The 22130-nt window shown below is 54.0% G+C and overlaps 2 protein-coding genes across 4 annotated transcripts in view; one reads left to right on the plus strand and one right to left on the minus strand.

Annotated features, from left to right (window-relative positions):
- TXNDC16 (thioredoxin domain containing 16) overlaps positions 1–22130 on the minus strand; it is a 328598-nt gene that overhangs the window by 157737 nt on the left and 148731 nt on the right. The window lies entirely within an intron of this gene.
- FRMD6 (FERM domain containing 6) lies at positions 365–21154 on the plus strand. Of its 3 annotated transcripts, none has more exons than XM_061462483.1 (14): positions 365–486; positions 8344–8526; positions 9286–9376; positions 9638–9780; positions 10446–10522; positions 11172–11358; positions 12519–12674; positions 13480–13545; positions 13642–13710; positions 13896–14070; positions 14750–15085; positions 15201–15326; positions 18058–18149; positions 18266–21154. In XM_061462483.1, exons 2-14 carry the CDS (start codon positions 8428–8430, stop codon positions 18548–18550), a joined length of 1902 nt encoding a protein of 633 aa, XP_061318467.1. In that variant the 5' UTR covers positions 365–486; positions 8344–8427; the 3' UTR covers positions 18551–21154. The 3 variants fall into 3 exon arrangements, with proteins under 3 accessions (XP_061318467.1, XP_061318468.1, XP_061318469.1); XM_061462484.1 differs by having other exon boundaries at positions 9638–9717; XM_061462485.1 differs by lacking the exon at positions 365–486 and having other exon boundaries at positions 8446–8548.

The raw sequence follows: 22130 nt of genomic DNA on the forward strand, positions 1-22130 counted from the left end.
CTCCTCTCTCCGGGTATGTCTGTGTGGGTAAGTTCTCTGGGGAAGCTTGGGTCCCCTTGGAAAAGCTCAGGTCCCCCGCGGCCGGTGCTCTCCCCAGGGGATGCTCTGGTCTCTTCTGAGCAGTGTTCCCCGACGGGAACGCGGGACCCCCGGGACCGGAGGTGGGGTGCGTGTGCCTGACTAGCGCCACCCCCTCCAGGGCAAACGCTCGGGTCCGCTCCCGGGGGTAGGTGGTGGGTTCGCTGCGGGGCTGCTGTGTCCCCTCGCCGGGGCCGCCCGGTTCCCCCTCGCTGTCCCGGGGACCGCGCTGAGGCGGGAGGCGGTGCCGGTGCGCTCGGGGCGGTGCGGCCCGGGAAGGGGCGGGGGCGGCTGCGGGCTGGGCTGCACGGCTCCGCTAGGCTTGGCTCGGCGCGGCTCGGCTCGGCTCGGCGCGGCTCGGTTCGGCTCGGCTCGGCTCGGCAGGCACCGCGGTCCCCGAAGCCGCAGGTAGGTGCGTGACCCGCGCCCCGCACCGCGCTCTCGGCCCGGCTTAGCCCGGCCCGGCTCGTTTAACTCGGCCCGGCTCGGCGGGGCTACCGCGTCCCGGCGCGGCCCCCCCTGTGCTGCCGCGGGTGGGCCCGGCGTGGGGTGTCGTGGGGCCGGCGCGGCTGCTTGTTGCGCTTGGGGGATGAGTTGGAGCCGAAGTGCGAGAGGCTCCGGCTGCAGGAATGCGAGTCATTTCCTCCGCCCGCCGCCCTCGGGGAGGTGAAGGCGAACGCACAGCGGCCGGGCTGCCCCGCGACCCCCGCCCGCCGCTGCCCCTCCACGGCCCCGGCTCCGCCAGACCCTCGCCCGCGGTCTCTGCGTGCCCCGGGGTCGCGCTCATCCACGGGTCCCCTTGTCTGCAGGACGCCTCACCCCAGGGACCCCTTGCTCGTGGTTCACACTCACCCAAGCATCCTGTCGCCCGTCTTGCCACTGGGTTGTACTTACCCATGGGTCCCCTTGCTCCTGGGACCCTCTTGCATCTGGGACCTCCTCACCCACAGATCTCCTTGTCCCTGGGTTCCTTTGCTTATGGGTCACACTTGCCCAAGCATCTTGTCACCCATGGGACCCCTCACCCCTTGGTCATACTCATCCATGGATCCCCTTGTTGACGCTTGTCCATGTGTCCCTTCATCCACAGGTCCTCTGACCCATGGGTTACACTCACCAGTGGGTCCCCTTGCCCATGGGTTACACTCACCCATGGTTGCCTTGCCCATGGGTCCTTTTGCCTGTGGATAATGCCCAAGTCATACTCACCCACAGATCCCCTCACTCCTGGGATTTCCTCACTTGTCAATGGGTCCCCTTGCCTGCAGGGCTCTCCACCCCTGGGTCACACTCACCCACACATCCCCTTGCCTGTGGTACCCCTTGGTCATGGGTCACACTCACCCATGGGCCACACTTGCCAGTGAGGTTTCTCACCTGTGGGTCCTCTTTTTATGTGAGACCTCTTCTCTGTGGGTCCTCTTGCCCATGGGACCCCTCACCCATGGGTTCTGTCATCTGTTGGTCCCCTCACCCATGGATCCTCTCACCATGGATCCTCTTGTTTCTGAGTCACAGTCACCTGTGGGACCTCGTTGTCCATGGGCCCCACTCACCAATGCTCAGTCATGGGGGTGCTGTGGCTCAGGGTGCAAGCCAGTACCTGATAGTGGCACTAATGGTCTTCTGTGAGTGTCCCACTGGGGATGTGAGTCCCTGCCAGGTTCTGGAAGTGGTGAGGATAAACCCACCCAGCTCTTAAATTAGGCTGCAACTGACATTGTGCCCTTGTGGCAGCAAGGAAATCGGGGCTGAGGTTTCCCAGGACCATGCGTGGTGTTCCCACGTCCTTTGACTTGCACGTGGGAGTAAGGCAGTGCCCGGCCCTGCATGCCCCCTGCCCCCACCAGCTTTGCTGTTGTTGCAGTCCTGAATCAGCTTTTTCCTGCTCGTGGCTGATGCATTTCTGGTCATGAGGATGCTTTTATCTCTAAGCCAAACTCTGCTTTTCCAGTGATGCTTCAGCATGGCACTGATGGAGCTGGGCGTGCAGAGCTTTGCCACTCTGCCTAATTCCCGGGCTGGTTTGTATAGGTGTTTTTCCATGGGGCTCGCTTGCCCTCTCCAGTTCTTGGATGGAGCGGGGATTAATTCGAGCTCTCTTGCTTGAAAGCGATGTTGTTTCGTTTAAAACTCCCAGTCCCGAAGGCACGTTTTGGTTTGGTTATAGGTACTGGCTTTTTACTATCGTTTTGTAGAGGCATTTCTTTTTTTAAACTGGGTTTATTCAGGCTCTTTAAACCCCGAGTCTGTAAGCAATTATTCCATTACATGAAAGTCAGGACGCTGAAAAAGATTAATTCAGACCAGATGTAAAAATAAATGTGAATTTCAAATTAAGATGATGTCAGCTCGCTCCTGCTAAAAAAAAAAAGAGGCAGCCTTTGGACTCCAGATGGAGTATACAAATGATGGCGGTGGTTAAAATATCTGCCTGCTTCTTAATTGAGTTTTATGCTTTTTTTTGGCCTTGTCTGAAAAAGCAGGCTTAGGATATTGCTCAAACAACAACAAAAAAGCTTTTTCCCCCTTGCTGCTGGGGGAAAGGGAAGTTTATGGAGGCTCCGGCGTGGCTGCGAGGCTCTCCCAGCCAGAGAACCAGAGAGCAGCAGTGCCGGGGGAGGACAAATCCCCCTCTGCCCGCTCCAGGGTTGAAAAATAAAGTATCTTGGTTTTGTGGGATCTGGAGCTGGAGGCGAGGACGCTGCAGGCCTCTGGATGGTCCAGGCACGGTTATGTGCCATTTGACATAAAACGGAGCTGGTTTTCAGGCTCTTAGCTCGGTGCAGAGCACTTTGCATCCTTTTTCTTAACCCCTCTCTGTGTGCACAAAGCACTGCATGTTCCCTAGAGTGGGGATGGGTTTGGGCACCGAGCCCATGTATGGGAACGGGCCTGGGAGCAGGGTGTCAGGGATGGGGCTACCCAAAAGTGCTTTCACCTGGGAAAGCCCAGGGCCAGAGCATCTTGGGTGGGGGTTATTAAATAGGGAGGTCCATGGTTTGGAAACTCAGGGATGCAGGACGGTGACACTGGCTCTTAAGCTGATCGGTGGTCCTGGGATTCCGCAGCCAAGGCTGAGGGCCAGATTGCCAAGGATTTATGGATGCTGCTTGTAGTGTGGGCTGCAACTTGCCCAAGGAGAGGGGAGCAAGGGCAATACTTCACATACATCCTTCAGAGGGATGCCTGCAGTCCCAGGAGCGGCACCTGAGCTCTGGGAGGTTTGGGTTTGTTGCTGGTGCTGCTTGGGGACAGTTCATAAAGTCCTCGGGAATGTGGTGGGGACAGGATCTGGACCTAGATGGGGGAGAAATTCCTCCCCAACCCTGATGGTCTTGATGCCATGGATGCTCTCAGCAGATAATACTGTAGTCCTGAAGGCTCGGGCAAAGTTTGCCGGAAGGAAATAAAATGGAAGGGGCTGGTTCCGTAGCAGAAGAGTGAAGAGGAAGAGCAGGCGCCGTCCCTCCCTCACTGGAGCCTCTGCCAGGCGAAATCCATTTCTGTATGCATCCTCGCGGAGGCCGGGCGGCTTTATTTATATTTTAGTGCACCAAAGTAAGGGAACGAAGAGGCCTGTGATGGCTCTGCTGTAGGTCACAGGCAGATGGAAAATCAGCACTTCCAGGCCGGATCCTGCTCAGTGCATGGCAGAAGGATGGGCTGGGGGAGCAGTTTCCTGAGCTGCCGTGGCTCGGCCCATGTTTCCCCATGTGCTGATGTGATGTCCCACAGGGCTTGTCCCCAGTGCTGGCTGTGATTGCAGCTGTGGCACAAACAGGAGAGGACAGAGGGGCCATTATCCCAGTTTGGGGATGATGCACTTGACTTGGCCTTTTGTGGCTGTCCCTCGGGTGTCCCCAGCACCCACTCATCCTGTTGCTGTGGTCCCATTGCAGCAGCCAAAGGGGAGGAAGAGGAGGAGGGGGAAGAGAAGGAGTGTTGCAGAGGTGGAGACAGGCAAGCTCCTGGGGGAACCCTCCTTGCAGAGGGTTTTTGGATACCTCCAGCACTTGGGGGCATCTGCTGGGGCTGGCCCCCGGCTGCCCAGGCTGAGTTTCCAGCATCCAAATAGCTTTTGTGGTGGATGAAGTAATGTAATATTTATAACTGAGTCCTTTTTCCCAGTGAAGGTCTCTTTCATCTGCCTCTCTTCATTAGGAGGAAACTGTTGAGTTCATGAAGAATTGGAGACAATTTTAATTACGGGGCAACCGCAAGCAGGAATTAATCTAGCTTTTGGGTTAGTAGAAGCTGCATTAAGTGACGGCCTTAAAACTTGTAATAACAGCTCATGCATACCTGCGCCCTGTGATGTGGGGTAAAACCGACTCTAAACACTTAAAAACAAGAAATTCCTGCCCTGTGAATTCATCTTCCCATCTTGCTCTGCACTTCGGGCAGCCTCTTGCTGCGGGATGGCCTGTGCCTACGTGTGGATCCCATGTGGAATCCCTTCTCTCACCCCTATTGTGACTTGGGGGGGCTGGAACAAAAACCTAGTAATGGGTTAGAGACACCATGGGGCAGAATTTTTTATTTATTTTAATTAATTTTAATTTTAATTTATTATTTTATTTATTTTGGCAAGGGAGGTGAATTTGGGTGACAGAGAAAAGGGCTGGATCTGCTTGAGGCTGGGGATTGTGTGGCTGGATTGAGTGGTTGGCACTGTGGTGGTTTGGCGGGTACGACGGGGGTACAAACCTGACCCAAATCCACAGGCTCAGGGACTCAGATGCTTCTTTTAGGTGTGATTAAATATGTGGAGGGGGGGGGAAGATATGCTGCACATGCAAACCAGCCTGGCTTTGCATGCACAGAAGCTGCGTACTTGCTTCTTTGGAAGAAAACCCCACCTCAGCTGACAAGTTCAAGCAATGTTAAATCCCCAACCCTGGAATTGCATCCAAATTTATATTTCCTGTGATGGAGCCTGGCACACTGCTCCAGCACCTCCGTCTGGACTGGGCTCAGCCTCTGCCTGCCCTCGGCCCTGTTTGCAGGACCCTGTGCTGAAGAAATCCCCTGCAGAGTCAGCAGTGACAGCCCGAGCTGCTTTTCCAGGCCCACAGGTTTGTTGCATGATGTTTTCTTTACAGCAGAGCTTTGTGACAGGGTTTATCCCATGGCAAAAGTACAAGCGAGGGAGATGTTATTCCAGCAGGCTGGGCTGAAAACCACAGTCGATCGAGGAATTTTCTCTGCGTCGTCCTGGAGTTACAAAGCATATAAGGCATTTCCAGTGCCTTCCTATGGAATCTTTATGCTGTTTTCCCTGTAGCAGGGAAAATGCAGCTGGAAGACCTGGATCTGTGGGCACTGCGGAGGCTGATCTGTGCCCGAGTCCTCACTCCATGTGTTTTCTCCAGTCAACTTTGCTCTCTGGATGGAAAACCCTTTGCAAAGCTGCCCAGGGTGGAGGTTCTCACTCTGGCTGTGGTGGGACCTGTGGCACCAGCCCAGCGTCGCGTTCCAGGGGGGCTCACCCTGCAATCCAGGGTCTTTCCAGCTCAGAGCCGGATATGTGCGTGCTTTTTGGTGGTGTTTGCGCTGGAGCGACTTGCGGAGGCCAGCGGCGTGGGGTCCCAGGGAATCAAAGCTGACATTGTAGGAATGAGCAGCAGATGCTCGGAAAGAATTTGCCGGCGTCTGGCTGAGGCTGCTGGAGGCACATCACCCTGGAAGGGGCTTTGTGTGCCCGCTTACTAAATCTGCCACAGCTCCAGCTCACAGAGGGGGATGCTCCTGGAGCTGAGGGGGTCTCACAAAGCCGCTGTCCTCCCCTGTGATACTCTATGTGGTCGTCTCATGGGGTGTTCTCATTCAGCAGCATTTTCTATACAAATAACAAAATATATGGTTCTTTCCCTCATGTGTTTCACTTGCTTTTTGAGGTAGGGTCCTGCAGAGCTGCTGCTGAGGGAATGTTTTCTTTGGCTCTGGCAGTGCTGTCCCCACCAAGCTGCATGGTGCCCATGCTCTGCTGATGCCAGCTCATGTGTTTTAATCCCTGACGCTCAGGGACCAATTCATGCTGCAGGAGGAGGAGTAAATATATTGATTGGCATGGGGATGAACAGCCCTGGGGATGCCAAGAGCAGTGTGGAAGCTCACCGGAGGGAGCTTCAAGCTGCACAGTGGGGCCTGATGGCCAGCTTCTGCCTGGCTTTTAGAGGCAGTTTGGAGGCAGGTAGGTGATGAGCTGTGACACTGGTGTTCTTGGCAGCATCTCAAAGACTTGGTTCCATTTCAACATACTCTTAAGAAGGTGTTTTCCTCAGGGATCCTGCTATGAGCAGAGCTTGGTGCAGAGGCAGTGGTGGAGGAGGCACCCACTCCCAAACGGCTGCTCCTTCTTGCTGCAGGGATGCTGTGAGGCCCCAGATGTGCCGGGCTGATGCTGTGGTGCTGGCAGCAGAGAATAGCCTCCTGGTGATGGGTTTACCAATAAATCTGTGTGGGCTGTGCTGCTGGCTGTAGTCCTGAGCCCATGGGGCTGGTGGGAAGATGCTGTCCTGCACCCATTGGGGCTGCAAGAGACCTCTGTGGGGGAGGAGGGTGCTGGAGGGTGCTCCGGGGCATGGCTGCTTTGAGCCCTCCCTACCATGGCCCATGCAGGTTGCTTCACGCCCAACCCTGTGTCGGTGCACAAGAGGTGCTGGGCCCCCGGCTGGGGCCAGGATGTTTGCCAAATACCTTCAGCCCCATTTTGTTCACTGCTGTGATTTTTAATGAACCTTGAAACCAACCCATCTGCTGCACTGTTTGCTCCCAGTTGGGATCTGTCGTGCCTGGGCACAGCCATGATAAATGGATGCAACAAACAAATGCTATGCATGGATGCAGTATGTGGCCACAATGCATAGATGCAATGCACAGCTGCAAGGCACAGCCAAAATGCATGGCTGCAGTGCATGGCCATGATGCATTGCTACATGAATGCAGTGCGTGGCCATGATGCATGGATGTAGTGCAGAGATGGAATACATGGCCATAGTGCATGGATGTAATACACATCCATGATGCATGGTGCAATGCACAGCAGCAATGTGTAGATGCAGCGCGTAGATGCAGCATGTGGCCCTGATGCATGTCTGTGGTGCATGGATGCAGTGCACGGCCATCATGCATGGATGCAATGCACAGATGCAATATATGACCATGAAGTGCAGATGCAATGCACAGCTGTGAAGCATGGCCACTGCATGGATTCAGTGCTGGGCCATCATGCACAGATGCAATGCACAGATGGCCGTGACACATGGGTGCAATGCACAGCTACTCTGCACGGCTGCGCAAGGCCTCGGTGGTGCAAACCCAGAGTGGCGCAGCAAGACAGCATCACCTCTGGATTTCCCAACTTCTGCAAAACCCCAGTAACTACCAAACAAGAAGTCACCTCAGGGCACGTTTTTCCCTGCTGTACAAATATGCAAGTTAAACTGTTTTGGAAGCCAAAGGCATTTTCATTTAGACCAAAGCAAATATTTGGTGGAGAGGGAGACACTATACTGTCCTTGGTGCCAGCATAAATCTATGGGTTAGGAAAAGGGTGAACTAGTTTAGAGTTTAAAAATCCTTGCTCCTGGTGTCATGTGTGTGTTTGTGTCCCTGGGAACAGTCATGGGGTAAAAAGTGCTTAAGGAATATTTACCCTTGAAAATAAGAATTGGCTGAGGTTAGTGCTAGGACAGATTCCCCCCCTCAGCCTCGGTACAGATTTAGGCAAACGTTGGGAAATAGCATGAGACAGCGATTCCCATCTTCAAATCACTGTTAGTGCTTGGGTTGTCGGATTTAACCCCCGTAAAGAGCTGGAGCTGGGGGGAATGGTGCTGGAGGGGACACAGGGTCCTGCTGTGAGACCCAGCAGCAGCCCCTTGCCTTTCTGCTGCTGGCAGCAAAACCTCCCGCACCGCCGCACTGCTCCTCTTCGGCAGAGCCGGGTTTGTTCCCAGCAGATAGACTTCTGGTTTTTATAATTATGCCAGGAAAGCCTTTTCTGAGGTTTTTCTGAATTTGAGCTGGGAGAATAAATCTGCTGGGTCAGGGGTTTTGGGCTCGGCTGAGATCCTGCTCTGCCCTAATCGTGGCGCCAGGGCTGGGATACAGGGTGGCCATGGTGGGGTGCATGCAGAGGTTTTGGGGGACACCCCGATTCCAGAGGGTCATGATGATGGGTGGGAAGGGTGCCTGCCTTGGGATGTGGGAAGCTGGGGGTGCCATGCACAGGGCTCAGCCCCCCAATCTCACCTGCAGGGATGGCGCCCACGGGGACCGAGGCCACCCCAGCCCGCTGGTGAGGTGCCCGCCACCCACCCCAAGCCCCGAGCCTGAAGCACGATGAACAAACTGACCTTCCACAACAACAGAGTCATGCAGGACCGCCGCAGCGTTTGCATCTTCCTTCCCAACGACGACTCTCTCAACATCATCATCAATGTAAGGCAGCAAAAGGACCAGGGTAACCCTGAGCACTGACGTTTTCATCACACCTGGGGGCTTGCAGCTGGGTGCATTTGCAAGCTCTGGTTTTGCTTCTGGTTTCAATTTGGAGCCTGCCTGCTCTTGCCCTGCCAGAGAAATGCACACGAGTTATTCCCCTTAAAACTGTGGCTGCATTTTACGCTCTCCTGCTTCTTCTCGACTCGATGTGCTGCTGGCAGAGCTGTGATTTTGGACAGGTGACCTGCTGCATGCCATCCCACCAGGTGGCATGATGCGGAGCAGGCAGACTCTCCTCCCTCAGTCCTCACCCCACACGTCCACTGTGGATGACAGTTCAGCCTCTCATACTCCAGTGAAGAAACAGGAGGGGTTTGGCTCTGATTTGGATGTAGTATGAAATATGAAATTCCCAGGTTGTTGTTTTTTTTTTTAATTCACCACCACCAGTATTCTATTTTCTGCCCCAAAGCCATCTCCCTTGTGCCAGGCTGGTTGCAGTGAGGTCTCCACCACCTGCCGCTTCTCTCAGGCTGCCCCATGCATCTGCCCTGTGCATTCCATCACTGGGAGAGCTCTGGTCCTGCACCCCAGGATGGGAACCTCCTTTTGGGGGCTTCCATGTTGGCCCCATGGAAAAATGAGCCCCACAGCCCAACCTGTCACTCTCCTGCTCCTGCTTGAGGATGCTGCAGCGGGTTTGCTGCCTGCCTGGCTCAGCCACAGATGCAGGAGGGACTGTGTGGGTTTTTGCAGGTGAAGATTTTGTGCCACGAATTGCTGGTGCAGGTGTGTGACCTCCTGAGGCTGAAGGACTGTCACCTCTTTGGGCTCAGCGTCATCCAGAGTAAGTAAGGGGCTTATGCCATGGGTTCGGTGCCCATGGCCAATCTAGCCCTATGCCATCACGGCTCATCATGGCACAATGCCCCTGGGTAAGGGGTGTGTGTTTGTCCAAATGTGGATGCAAATTTACCCTTTGGTGGCTCCTCATTAGGTGACAGGGAGGTTATGGACCCCCCACATCACCCACTGATGGGAGAGGGCAGGGCTTGGCGGGATGCAGGGGGCACAGGGGGGATGCTGATGCCAGCTCTGTCTCACTCAGACAATGAGCACGTGTACATGGACCTGGCCCAGAAACTCTACAAGTACTGCCCTAAGGAGTGGAAGAAGGAGGCCAGCAAGGTCAGCAGTGAGGTCTTGCATGGAGAGCTGACGGCAGTAAGGCCACCTCTGTCCCCGTTGCAGGTCACTTCCAGGAGATGGGAATGCAGCCGAGGGTGGGAGGGGGCACTTGGCTGTTAGCCTGCACAGGGTGGGGGGACGGGTGTCCAAAGTGAGTGATGGCTGTCACTGAAAGTGCCACCGTGTGCCCCCGGTGGGGACGTGTCCTCCACGCTCCCCACCCTGGAGCTGTGAATTTTTCCTCCCTTACTTCCTTACACTTCAGCAGAAATTCTAAGCTGTCCCTTCTTGTGGTTTCTAAAATCAAGTGTTTGGGATTTTCCCCCCAAAGCACCTTTTAATTATTTCAAGGCAATGTGCTGATTGGGTTGGTGTGAAGGCTCCTGTGCTGGCACTGAGAATAGGGCCGGCGGGTGACGGGATGGGAGGGGTGGATGAGGGCCAGCAGCAGCAGCTGGGGGCTGCAGCCCCCCTGGGGGTCTCAAACCCAACCTCCTGCTTCTTTAAATCCAAATCCCCTTTGTGCTTCAGCACACTGGGAGGCAAAAAAGGGTTTAAACTCTAATTCAGGGGAAAAATACAAGCAGTGTTAGCAAGTGAACTTGTGGCTCTTTTGGGGGGAGGCAAAGGGGTGGCCATGACGGACCTGGCCCTGGGTGAGCAGAGGCAAGGGGCAGGGGCGCAATGCTGGGGTCTGCACAGGAGCCCTGAAAATCTCCTCCTTCCAGGGGATTGACCAGTTTGGCCCTCCGATGATCATCCACTTCCGAGTGCAGTACTACGTAGAAAACGGCAGGCTGATCAGGTAGGCTGCACCTACCCGTCCCACCGTCCTGGGCACCCTTCCGGGCTTGGTGGGGAGAGCTGGTGGGGGGGGTGGCACCCAGAGGTACCCCTGGCTCAGAGCCTCAGGATGCCACGGGATGCTGCTGGCATCCCAAAAGCTGGAGCTGTCTGTGGCAGGGTACCGAGCAGCTGCTCCTGCCACCCGCTATGCAGGGGCACATGGAGACACTGCTCGCTGCCAGCCATGGTGGAGCCTTTCAAGGGGCTGGGGACATTGTATTTAGGGCACAGCCTGATTTTAATTCATACGTGTGCCTGTGGCCAGGTGGGAGCTTCAGGTCCTGTTTTGGGGAAAAAACAATTTACAGGGTCTTTGGAGTTTGGGGACACAGTGGCATCTGCAGCCCCGTGGGGATGCTTTCGGAGGGGTTATTCATCTGCAGGAGTCACTGGCTGGAAATTTGAGTACAGCAAAGTAGCTGTGATTTTGCACCACCTATTGGGATCTGGCTTTAATGAATGGGGGAAAGGGAGCAGCCAGCACTGCTCCCTCTGTAAGATCTTCCCACCGGGAGGAAGGTGCCAGAGTTGTCTCCCACCTCCTGGTCTTGGTCATGAGTGGGTGTCCTGCTAGCTCCCCTCTCCTCTATCGTCTGCTGTCCCCACAGTGACCGGACCGCACGCTACTACTACTACTGGCACCTGCGGAAGCAAGTGCTGCACTCGCAGTGTGTGCTGCGTGAGGAAGCCTATTTCCTCCTCACTGCCTTCGCCCTCCAAGCCGACCTGGGCGACTTCAAGCGCAACAAGCACTGTGGGAAGTACTTCGAGCCCGAAGCCTATTTCCCTGCCTGGGTAAGCGAGCTGTGATGTGGTCCCCACTCTGAGCTCATGTGAATCCCTGTGAGGCTGCTGATGCTGGGCTGCTCAGAGGCTTCCCAGGCAGCCAGCGTTCCTGCTGCCTCCCTGTCTCTGGCTTAGTCCCAGTTATTAATAACCTTTGACAACTGTGGGGCTGCAAATAGCTGTGGGGAGGCAGGGTTGGGGTTGCTGTGGTGGCTTGGGCAGCTCATTCCACTGCTGGGGATTTCCCTGTGCACTGCAGGGATGCTCACAAGGGCTTCCCTGTGTGCTATGTGCCATCATGGCGTAATCCCGCCATCACCAGGTACAGCCCTTTAGGAACTAGTGTCCTCCATTGCAGCAGCCACGGTGTAGGCAGCTCTTGGGGTAGTCCTGGAGGGAAACTGAGGCAGAGCACAGGGTGACAGGCAGCCTCACATTACCTCTGACCATCAGGCAGAGCTGGATGCTGGGGCAATGCCATCCCAATGATTTTGCACAAAAGAGGAGTAGAGAGTGGTCCTGTTCTGTATGGCACAGTAATGGCAGACAGCTCCCATCTGGGACCCCACAGCAAGGACACAGTGCCAGCCTCTGAAGGGTACCCAAAACCAAGTCTGTTTATTACCAGACTAGTTAAAGAGGAGTGGTGAAGAGCTTCACAGCTGTGTGGGATGTGACCCCAAACAGCTGAACCTCCTCCATGGCTCACTACAGCCGGGGCTACCTGTGGATGCTGGCAAGGGGAAGGTTCATAAAGTCCTAGCCACCACTGCTCACTTTTATGTGATTTCTGGGTTTTGCCTTCAAATATGCCAGCTTCTCGATTTTTCACACGTGCCAGTGAGGAGTGATGGCCCCAGGGCTATGTTCCCATGGGGAACATACATGATGTCCATGCATGGCTCTCCCTGCCCTGGCATGGGTGTCACCAGTGGTGTGAGCTCCATGGGCCAGGCACACTGGGAAATATGCATTTCCCAGTGGGAACTCCAATTGACTAGAGGTTGTTGGCTGTTGTATCTGTTTTATTTTTGCTTGCAGGTCTCTATAATAAAGCGTACTGCTCCAGTTTCCCTTTTCCCTTGAAATTGCCGCTGTTCAGGAGTGCCAGGGCTGGCATCCAGCCCCAAGCAGCTCCCCTGGACAAGCTTCTCTCCTCCTCCAAACAGGTGGTTGCAAAGAGGGGCAAGGACTATATCCTGAAGCACGTCCCAAACATGCATAAAGATCAGTTTGCTCTGACAGCCTCTGAAGCGCACCTCAAGTACATCAAGGAGGCTGTCCGGCTGGATGATGTGGCTGTGCACTACTACAGGTTGTACAAGGTGAGCCACAGCCATGAGTTCAGGCTGGGGATTGGGTTCAGGGCTGCTTTTTACTGAAAGGAGCAACTGCCAAGCAACTTCTAAGGTATTTTGGGAAGAGCTACATTTGAGTTGGGACTCACTGCCTGGAGCAGGGCAGTCTTGAGGGCAGTGCTTCGCTCCCAGAAGCAGGGAGATGCAGCTTTATATCATCCTGCCATTTTCTACCAGTTACAGAGAGGCGAGAGGTGGCCAGGGTGTGGGGAAGTAGCTCCGGGGTTTCTTGGATCTTATTTTTTGGTATCCCCTCCTTCCTCCTTAAGAAATATATGCTGGAGTTTTCTCCTGGGAACAGGGCAATTTGTTTGCTGGGTGCTGGGAGCTAGTGCTTTGCAAACCGTTCTATAGCATCCTTAAGTTAAAGAGAAGAACATTCCAGGAGAGCACAGCGTGCTGGTGTAGGAGCGCACCGGCTCAAGCATAAAAGTGCCCCAGCTCTGTTTCTGAAGGTCCTTCCAAGTTTTCTGAGGTTAAACTGCTTTTCCAGAGCCTTAAGATGGCGTGGCAGCTGCTTGGGGGTTGAGACTGGGAACTTGTGAGAGGATGTGACCAGGCAGTGTGTGTGCATCATTAATTAAACAGTTGGACTTGATGATCTTAAAAGTCTTTTCTGACCTAAATGCTTCTATGATTAATGTGGCACCTACCACATGTGGCTGTTGCTGCTGGATGGGAGGTGGGGGATTACAGGAGGATACCTTGGTTGGAGGGCGGGGAGCAGATTTTTGCACTTCATGCTGCAAATGATGTATTTTTCCTCCTTTAGGACAAAAGGGAGGTTGAGGCCTCCCTGACACTGGGGCTGACAACACGGGGCATCCAGATCTTCCAGGTAGGCAGCTGAGGGAGGGCAATGGCGCGGCCCCCTCCCTGCATGGGCAGCCCCTGCCAGCATCCTCAGCTGGGCCCGCCTCTTCTCTTGTTGCAGAACTTGGATGAAGAAAAGCAGCTGCTCTATGACTTCCCCTGGACAAACGTTGGAAAGCTGGTGTTTGTGGTGAGTGCAGCCATCCCCAGGCAGAACATTCTCTGCCCGTGTCACTCCTGGGCTCTGATTTGGGCACAGGTTCTTGTTACAACACCTCAAGCAGGATGATTGCAGTGCGGGTGAAGGGGTTGATAGGTGGGCTGCAGCAGGAGTATCTTCCTCTCTGGGGCTGATGTCCTCCCTCTCCCACACAGGGCAAGAAGTTTGAGATCCTGCCGGACGGGCTGCCCTCGGCCAGGAAGCTCATCTACTACACGGGCTGCCCGCTGCGCTCCCGCCACCTCCTGCAGCTGCTCAGCAGCAGCCACCGCCTCTACATGAACCTGCAGCCCGTGCTGCGCCAGGTCCGCAAGCTGGAGGAGAATGAGGGTAGGTGCCCCTGGGGCGTGAATCCCACCAGCACCGGGCTCCTGCCTGTATGAGGTCCTTGTGCCAGCCCCATGGCTGGGAACAGGTCAGGGGGTGGCTGTCCCCATGCTGTCCCCCTAGACTGTGCATCAGCAAGCCCTGGCCCTTACCAGCCTCTCCTGGATGGCGGGATGCCCAAAGACCCTCAGGCACTGCTGTGGTCCCTGATGGCCCAGTTCCTTCAATGCCTCAATGCAGCACTTCCCAGTGCCCCATGTCTCATTTCCAAGCTCAGAAAGCCCTTGAGCAAGTATAAGATCTTCTTTCTCTTCCTATTTTTCCACCCCTCCTCTTCCCCTCTTCCTTCTCCTTGTCCTCATCTTGCTTCTCCTTGTCCTCCTCATCTTTTTCGTCCTCCTCATCTTCCTCTTTTTTTCTTCACCTCCTCCTCATTTTCTTTCTCCTCCTCTTCCTCCTTCTCCTCTTCTTCCTCTTTCTCCTCCTCTTACTTTGAAGCAATAGCACAGCACAGAGCACAGCAAGTCTGAGGCTCCCCACCATCTGCACCATCCCCAGGTGCCACCAGGACAGGGCTGGCCACCCTGCTGGGCTTGGGTGACAGTGCCCTTGGGGACCAGGGTGCTCCAGGGGGTTGTGGTGCAGGCTGCCACATGCTGACAGTGTGTCACTGGCCTCGCAGAGAAGAAGCAGTACCGTGAGTCGTACATCAGCGACACCCTCGACCTGGACATGGAGCAGCTGGAGAAGCGCTCGCGGGCCAGTGGCAGCAGTGCCGGCAGCGTGCGGCACAAGCGCCTGTCCCGGCACTCCACTGCCAGCCATAGCAGCTCCCACACCTCGGGCATCGAGACCGACCCCAAGCCCAGGGAGATGGGGCCCGAGGATGGCTTCTCGGGCACTGGTGCCCACCGCAAGCTGAAGACCTGCAGCTCCATGACCAGCCATGGCAGCTCCCACACCTCTGGGGTGGAGAGCGGTGGGAAGGACCGGCTGGAGGAGGACTCCCAGGATGATGGTGAGACACCAGCTGAGTGTGGGCTTTCCAGCTTGGGTCTCACCAGGTAATTGGGGTTGGAGGGTGCTCGGGAGGTGCACATCAGTGACTTGTCCCATCTTGTCTTTGCCTGCAGAAATCGAGATGCTGGTGGATGACCCCCGGGAGCTGGAGCAGGCTGGTGAGATGGAGGTGAGCCCTGACATGTGCGTCTACATCACGGAGGACATGCTGCTGTCGCGCAAGTTCAATGGGCACTCAGGTAAGGCTATGTCCGCTTTTATTTCCAATTCCGCAGTGCAAGTCACACCTTCAGTGTTCAGCAGAGGAAATCGTAGAATCATAGAATAATTAGGGTTGGAAAGGACCTTAAGATCATCAAGTTCCAACCCCCCTGCCATGGGGAGGGACATCTCCCACTAAACCATATCACTCAAAGCCTCGTCCAACCTGGTCTTGAACACTGCCAGGGATGGAGCATTCACAACCTCCCTGGGCAACCTATTCCAGTGCCTCACCACCCTAACAGCCCAAGCCATCCTTTTGGGACACTGGGAAAAGCCACTTGCCCCACGGGTTGAAGGTGAGATGGGGTAAACTTGGTGAAACTACAAAAAGAAGGGGTTTCCTGGGAAAGGTGCAGGTTTGACTCAGAGCAGGACTGATGCTCCGTGCTGCTGCCCTGTGGCACAGGGGTGTGTGCCCAGGCTCGATGGGTTATTTGGAGATGGCAGGAGCTGCCCACAGGTGATGGACATAATTTCATTGATGTTCTCAATTGCTGACCTGCGCTCTCGTTTTTATGATAAGTCCTCACTTGTTCCCATGAGCATGAGAGCTGTTATAGAATCATATAATCATAGAATAGTTAGGGTTGGAAAGGGCCTTAAGATCATTCAGTTCCAACCCCCCTGCCATGAGCAGGAAAACCTCACATTAAACCATGTCACCCAAGGCTCTGTCCAACCTGGCCTTGAACACCTCCAGGGGTGGAGCATTCACAACTTCTCTGGGCAACCTATTCCAGTGCTTCACCACCCTAACAGTAAAGAACTTCTTCCTTATATCCAATCTAAACTTCCCCTGTTTTAACCCATTACCCGTTGTCCTGTCACTACAGTCCCTAATGAAGAGTCCCTCCCCAGCATCCCTATAGGCCCCCTTCAGATACTGGAAGGCTGCTATGAGGTCTCCACGCAGCCTTCTCTTCTCCAGGCTGAACAGCCCCAACTTCCTCAGCCTGTCTTTGTATGGGAGGTGCTCCAGTCCCCGATCATCCTCGTGGCCCTCCTCTGGACTTGTTCCAACAGTTCCATGTCCTTTTTATGTTGAGGACACCAGAACTGCACACAATACTCCAGGTGAGGTCTCACGAGAGCAGAGTAAAGGGGTAGGATCACCTCCTTCGACCTGCTGGTCACGCTCCTTTTGATGCAGCCCAGGATATGGTTGGCTTTCTGGGCTGCGAGCGCACACTGAAGCTGGCTCATGTTCATTTTCTCATTGACCAACACCCCCAAGTCCTTCTCTGCAGGGCTGCTCTGAATCTCTTCTTTGCCCAACCTGTAGCTGTGCCTGGGATTGCTCTGACCCAGGTGTAGGACCTCGCACTTCTCATGGTTAAACTTCATGAGGTTGGCATCAGCCCACCTCACAAGCATGTCACGGTCCCTCTGGATGGCATTCCTTCCCTCCAGCATATCAACCAAACCACACAGCTTGGTGTCATCTGCAAACTTGGTGAGGGCGCACTCAATCCCACTGTCCATGTCAGTGACAAAGATGTTGAACAAGACCGGTCCCAACACCGATCCCTGAGGGACACCACTCATTACTGGTCTCCAGCCGGACATTGAGCCATTGACCACAACTCTTTGTGTGCGGCCATCCAGCCAGTTCTTTATCCACCGAGTGGTTCATCCATCAAATTGATGTCTCTCCAATTTAGAGACAAGGATGTCGTGTGGGACAGTGTCGAACGCTTTGCACAAGTCCAGGTAGATGGCATCAACTGCTCTACCCCTGTCCATCAGTTCTGTAGCCCCATCACAGAAGGCCACCAAATTGGTCAGGCAGGATTTCCCCTTAGTGAAGCCATGCTGGCTGTCACCAAGCACCTTGTTGATTTTCATGTGCCTTAGCATGCCTTCCAGGAGAATCTGCTCCAAGATTTTGCCAGGCACAGAGGTGAGACTGACTGGTCTGTAATTCCCCAGGTCATCCATTTTCCCCTTCTTGAAAATGGGGGTTATATTTCCCTTTTTCCAGTCATTGGGAACTTCATCTGACTGCCACGATTTCTCAAATATGATGGCCAGTGGCTTAGCAACTTCATTTGCCAGCTCCTTCAGGACCTTTCGGATGGATTTCATCAGGTCCCATGGACTTGTGCACGTTCAGGTTCTTAAGATGGTTTCGAACCAGATCCTCTCCTACAGTGGGCCTAGGATCATCATTCTCACGGTCCCTGAGTCTGCCTTCCAGGATTTGGATGGTGCGGTCAGAGCCTTTTGCCAGTGGCAAAGAAGTCATTCAGAACCTCAGCCTTCTCCAAATCCTGTGTAGCCAGTTCTCCTGAGAGCTTCCAGAGGGGGCCCGTATTGTCCCTAGTCTGTCTTTTATTTTTGATGTACCTATAGAATCCCTTCCTGTTATGTTTCACATCCCTGCATTATCACAAGTGTGAGCCTGGTTTCTCCAGAGCTGCGCTCAGAGTTGCCTGCATTTCCAGTTCTGTGCTGGGAGCTACTGGGAGGTCTCATGGGGTGCCAAGCTCCCTGGGGACAGCTCTGTATGTCATTTTCTTGGAAATTTGGGATGCTTTGTAGATAACATTGGGTACAAGTGGAGCTGTTGGGGTGAAGGCTTCCCGTGAAGCTGGGGGTGCTTTTGCCATAAAGCAAGGTCCAGCCTGCAGGGGCAGCAGGCACGGATCCCAGGAGAGCTGAGAAGCCTTGAAATAACCTTCACATCCTCCTATCTCCTCTGTGCAGGGCTTATTGTGAAAGAGATCAGCTCCTCCACCTCCAGCTCCTCAGAGACAGTGGTGAAGCTGCGGGGACAGAGCACTGACTCCTTACCCCAGGTACGTAGTGCTGGTGAGGCTTAGGAGAGACCTGAAGCCCTGCTGGCACTGGGGTCTTGGGTTTCCCTGACCCCCTTGGCTCCCCATGGGGTTCTGAGCCTCTCTGCTTTGCCCAGACAACGTGCAGGAAACCGAAGACATCAACCGACCGGCACAGCCTGAGCCTGGATGACATTCGTCTCTACCAAAAGGACTTCTTACAACTGGCCAACCTCTGCCAGGACACAGCCCAGAGCTACACCTTCGGCTGTGCCCATGGGCTGGAGGAGGAAGGGCTCTACTGCAACGGCTGCTTGGCCCAGCAGTGCATCAACATCCAGGAGACCTTCCCTGTCAAAAGAACCAGCAAATACTTCTCATTGGATCTCACCCATGATGAAGTCCCTGAGTTTGTCGTCTGAGCACCACAGGGGGCAGGACCAGCTGCCCTCCCCCTAGGGGGAGGCTGGGGCTCCCTGCCCTGCATCCAGGCTGTCAGTGTTGCCTTTCCCTCACCCCACACCCCTCCCTGCAAACCGAGGCCGTGGAAACTCGGGGAACACCCCAGCAGTGGGCAGGATGGAGTCCCCGGGCATGGCAGAGTCCCACCGGTGGTCCCCCAGCATCCTTTCTCCTCCGGATGAGTTTGTGCCAAACACAAGTTGTTTTATTTCAACTGGGAGAAGCACAACTTGTTTGAGCTTGCAGAAGTCAGCCTGTGTTTTCTCACTGCCTTGTGGCGAGGTGGCCTTTTCTCCTCCTTGCCCCCATCCTCCGTGCTGCCGGTGGCTCTGGCAGTGGCTTGGTGGCAGCCAATGCTGGAGAGAAAGTGCCAGACTGTTGTGTTCAAGTCAAGCCAAAGAAATGTAAATACCCTAAAGGCCAGTATAGGGAGGGAGAATTAAGCAATAACCAGCCGGGGATTGATGAACCGTGGAGGAAGGCATGGCCAGCAGCATCAACCAGAGCATCAGCCCAGTTCTTCCAAAACCACGTGCTGGAGGTGAGGCCAGAGTGATCCCAGCAGGGTGGCTGGGAGCTCTCAAAGCCATTTGCAGCTTCATTTTTGTTCTTCTTTTCTCTGAGAAAAAAAAAACCAAAACCCAAAACCACCCATCCAAGAAAGCCAAAAGCAAAGGAGGGTGGAAAAGAATAGGTCACCTGTAAGGATATTGCAATAATGCGTCCCAGACTTTGAATATATAGAGATTACATATATAAATATATCAAGGTATGTATGTTTATATATGTCTGGATCTTATAGACCCATTTGCATTTTACTTCTGCTCTAAAATACCTTTTATACAAAGGATCTGCCTCTCCTCTTTAATGAACCATATAAATAATCATATTTTTTTCTAAGCACTAAGTGAGAAAATAGACTTTCATCTTGAGAAGAATATGTATGCAACCGCGTTGTAATTGTGGCTCTTCCTGGTGCAGTCTCTGTTGTATTTTACCAAGGCTTTTCACGCGTCTTTACGTTTCTTACAGTTCAAATAGTTCTGCTAAAGAATGATGGTGATGTGCTAGAAAAACCCAAGGGCGGCTTCTGCGTGTGTCCCAGGGAAGCCAGCCTGCCCAGATGTAATATTTACCATCGGTACTGGAGGGTGAAGCATTACAGCAGCTAATACTCACAGCACAATGCCTTTTTAGTCAATATTTTTAATTAGAGTTTAGTGATTGACAGCCAAAGTTTTGCCATATTTTGATATACCACCTTTTTTTAACTGGAAACTTTTCTTAAAAGAAAAAAATACTATTTTATAAATGAGCACAATCTTATTTTTATAAAAAATACTGGGGGAGAGAGCCAAGAAGGGAGAACTGATACCAAAAGAAACGGAGAGTGGCTGTTGGCACAGTGCAAAACCCCTCAGTGTTACTGTGATGAGGGAGCTGGTAGGGGAGAGCTTCAGGCACTGTTGGGGCCCTGCGGTATGGGACCATGGCACGAGCACAGCATGTCCCGATCCCAGCGCTTGATCTCACCCAGCACAAGGGATATTATTGGAAATGATAGACAGCCAAATGCTGGCAGAGCAAGCAGGAAGATGGTGTCCCCCAAAGCTAGTTTTTATCTCCCCTAAAGCTGCCCAGGGCAACTGGAGGGATGCTGCATAGGGGGCTCAGGCCCATGTGCTTCGTTCTAGTTTTGGGGGGACCCCAGAAAACACCCGAAAAGCCTCATTTGTGGGTACCACATCTCAGAGTGGGATGCTTGCATTTGGTAGCAGCAGACCCTTGTCCACAGCCAGGTTTGTGATTGCTGGGTTGTGTGTGTCTGCCATGCATGGGCTGGTATGGTCAGGAAAATACCCTAAATTCATCCCCAGCCTCTTCTTTTCCCCTCTACCAGCCCCTGTGAGGCAGTGGGGCTGCAGCACCCAGGTGGGGGGGGCCTGCTGGCACCCCTCCACCAGCAAGTCTGGGGTGCCCTCCATATGACACTCACCCACTGCTCTGCAGAAATGCGTATCTGGAGGGACAAAAAGGGTAAATTGTGTAAAGAAATGCCCAATGATGTTCAGAAAGCACTGGGGGCTGGGGGGAGCAGCTAAATCAGGGCTTCTCCATTTCTTCTCCTGCCCCGTTATCTTACAGGTGAACCTGGAAGAAAGCAGGGTTTGGGGTGCTAAAGAGGGCAGCAATGGAGCTCACCCCTGGGCAAATGGGAGTGGGGCTGTGCCAGGGAGTAGTGGGTGGAACATAGAGGTGCCATTTATTCCGTGGCCAGGGTGTCTGCAGGATCATGCTGGGAATGGGGTGGCAGTGCCTGAGTGCCCTTAGTGCCACTGCCCCTGTGGTAATGAGCTATCTGTCTGCACGAACAAAATAGTCCTTTCTGTGAAAGGATCTTCCCATCAGGGCGATGGGAGAGCCAGTGACTGTGTTGCAAAAGGGAAACACAGGGAAAGCTATACAAAAACCCCGCAGTGAAATCATTTTGTACCAATGAAGTTTGTTGTGTGCCTTTTGCGGTACGGCTGGAAACGACAATAAAGTGAAAGTTGTTTGCATTACTTTGACTGCTGGCGATTTAAAATGCTGCCAGGCTGAAGGGAGTGATGAAACAACAGGTGTGTTTAACGAATGTGGTAAATTTATTGTGCTCTCCAGCATCACCTGGCTCTTGAGAACAGGTAAAAGCAGCAGCCTCTGGTGGGGGAATTGATGGGCTCATCCTTTCCATCCTGGTTTTCGATGATTTCTAGGAAAGGGAGGACCAGTTCCAGCCTGTCTCCAGGACCCCCAGCCCTGGTCCTCCCCCAGCCCGGCCTGCCGGGGCTTGGCTCCCCACCCCTGGCAGTGGGAGAGACAGTAGTCACCAGTGTGATGAGGGAGGTGGTCCTCTGCCTACTGCGCTCCTCTCTTTAATCCCCCTTTTTCCCTTCTCCTCTGCTTGGAGCAGGCTCTGCTTAGGGAGGATGGGATGGGTGTTTGGGAGCAGCACTCAGGTGAGTTTCCACGAGGGAGGAAGCTTCACCATGTTAAAGATATGACCCTGACCAGGATCCTGCCCAAGAGGCCAGGATGGCATCCGGCTTTGGGCCGAACATGAGGATGCTGTCGGAGCTTCCACCTCCTCTTGAGGCACCTGGTGGGAGTTTCCCAAGGCCCCAAGCTCTGTGTGTGCCTGGACAGGGAAGACTTTATTTTCTCTTTCCTGAGTTGATGTTTTTGGATGAAGCGTGTGGATTCTCCAGTGTCTGATAGAGGCTTTTTGTTGCAGCCTTCCCCCTCCAACATGCAGGGCCACCCTCCCATCTCCCATGCCACTAGTGCTAATTAAACTTCTCACAACATAATTAGTCAGGTCTTTTCTTCTTCATGTTGCCAGCTTTGCTGAACCTGGCACCCACTTCCTCCAGCCAAGGAAAGCTGAATCATAGAATAGTTAGGGCTGGAAAGGACCTTTCCACATCCTCTTTCCCAGTTTTCTGAGCATCTCTTGATCCTCAGAGTATTGATCCCCTCACACCCAGCCCACTCCTAATT

The sequence above is a fragment of the Pezoporus flaviventris genome, unplaced genomic scaffold (assembly GCF_033815535.1).
Source record: "Pezoporus flaviventris isolate CSIRO_AGI_PZ_B2104156 unplaced genomic scaffold, CSIRO_AGI_Pfla_v1 ptg000035l, whole genome shotgun sequence".
Taxonomy (NCBI): Eukaryota; Metazoa; Chordata; class Aves; order Psittaciformes; family Psittacidae; genus Pezoporus; species Pezoporus flaviventris.